Source organism: Loa loa (genome assembly GCF_000183805.2).
Source record: "Loa loa unplaced genomic scaffold supercont3.1732, whole genome shotgun sequence".
NCBI classification, from domain to species: domain Eukaryota; kingdom Metazoa; phylum Nematoda; class Chromadorea; order Rhabditida; family Onchocercidae; genus Loa; species Loa loa.
The window spans coordinates 1-1,742 of NW_018109911.1; the positions used below are offsets into that span (position 1 = coordinate 1).

Sequence of the window (1,742 nt, forward strand, 5' to 3'; positions counted from 1 at the left end):
TATATATATATATATATATATATATATATATATATATATATATAGCCATTAACTTTTTGTCTTCCATTATTTCCCGTTAATATTAAATAAAAAATGATCAAAGACTTTAAAAACATATCAACTAAAAAAAAATTTGTTTTGGAAATAGAAGTATTCACTGCAGTCCAGAAGTTCTTTTCACATATCCTTGCTTTTTCTTTTAGATGAAAGGAAAAAATTCACGAATAATTTTGTTTACTGCTGCTGTCGTCGCATATTCAATAACTGTTTCAATGGTTCTACATCACTGGCTGTAAGTTTGGGTTTTGTATGTATCGGTGTAACTGGTTCATTTTCTGGTGCTCCTTCCAAAGGTAGCCTTAAATTAAAATATAATGAAAATAATGATAGTAAAATGTCATGAAGATTTTCGATAGTACAAACGAAGCATGAAGTAAATATTTGGAAAACCAATCGTTACATACTTACAAGGCAAGTATTTTTCTATACTCAATATAAAACAAGAATGAATAATAAACTCGCCTTTGGAATGAACGACGTACGCCCATTGGCTTTGCATTTTCATCAGATGATGTGACAAGAGCACAAGCAGCATTACCAGTCCACCAGCCTGTTTGTCGATAACTACGCAATGCTTCACGGTGTGCACGAATGGATTCCATTACCTTAAAGATATATAGGAATACATTTCCAAACGGATTCAACAACAAAACTTCATGATATGGTGTATTTCAAAGATTGGAATTCTCAAAATTCGATTAAAAATCTAAATTGGAACTTTGGAACTTAAAATTCGACTAAAAATCTAAACTTCCTATTTAATCCGATGGTGGTTAGCACGCTAATAATCTGTCAAAATAGCAAGATAAAAAAAAAAACTCCAATGTTTTAAATCGTTATAGGGTATTGAAACCTGAAATGGAACTTAAATCACCATCCATTATAAAATGACAGATGACACCGATAAAAAACTCACGTTGTACAATTCGTCAGTAACTTCCGGTGTTTCGCGATCTTCTAAATCCATCTTCTTCAAATGAAGAGTAATGAAATCCTGCAAACGAAGATATAATTCCAATCATTTTGAAGATTGTTTCCACATTAAGCTGAGCACAAAAAACAAAAATCGAAGCACGAAAAATCAAAGCATAGTAAGTGAACACATGTGATTCAGAATATTCATTCACAAAAGAAAGTATGGCAGTTCGTTGCAAAAGCCATGCTAGGGAGATTAGAAACAAACATTCCAGTTTAAAGTTTGCACTTGATGAATGCTTGAGGGAATGCGAAAAAAAAATTGGAGAGTTGTCAATGCTCACCTTATATGGAAGGCGCTTTACTTTACGACCCTTTAACGAGTATAGTTCAAATTTCGTAGTACAATATTTATGGGAATTAGATTTTAACTAAGTTTCTTCGAAATAGTTTTAACAGTAAGGATGAGCAACTCTATTAAGAATCCTTGATGACGATGCGAAAGTAAATCACAAGTGGTTTATAATTTTTAGAAAAAGCTTACTCTCACTCTAAGTTAAGTGATCGGTGAAGTTATCTTTGGCTGAAAATTACGGAAATATATTTGAATATTCTGAACGACACAAGACCTACCTTTGCAACTTCTAGCTCTAGAATACTTAAGTAACAAAACACTCAAATAAACTTAGTTACATTAAATTAATTTCAACAGAGCTACAACATAAAAAGCATTGATAAAGCCTCTACAACGAACTGACCCGCATTCG

At 32.1% G+C, this 1,742-nt stretch overlaps 1 protein-coding gene across 1 annotated transcript; it reads right to left on the reverse strand.

Moving 5' to 3' along the window:
- Positions 1-49: 49 nt before the first annotated feature.
- LOAG_15272 (hypothetical protein) lies at positions 50-1,079 on the reverse strand. Its single transcript, XM_020448916.1, has 3 exons — positions 977-1,079; positions 523-665; positions 50-358 (listed from the first exon to the last, which is right to left on the reverse strand). The coding sequence occupies exons 1-3, from the start codon at positions 1,025-1,027 to the stop codon at positions 235-237; spliced, it is 318 nt and encodes a 105-aa protein (XP_020300969.1). The 5' UTR covers positions 1,028-1,079; the 3' UTR covers positions 50-234.
- Between the last annotated feature and the right edge of the window lie 663 nt (positions 1,080-1,742).

Bases quoted from the DNA above. Each gene is read 5' to 3' on its own strand.
- LOAG_15272 (XM_020448916.1), bottom strand. From the start codon at position 1,027: ATGGATTTAGAAGATCGCGAAACACCGGAAGTTACTGACGAATTGTAC. The intron at 666-976 runs GTGAGTTTTTTA...TATATCTTTAAG, and splicing joins TTACTGACGAATTGTACAAC to GTAATGGAATCCATTCGTGC. The intron at 359-522 runs GCGAGTTTATTA...TTTTAATTTAAG, and splicing joins GTACGTCGTTCATTCCAAAG to GCTACCTTTGGAAGGAGCAC.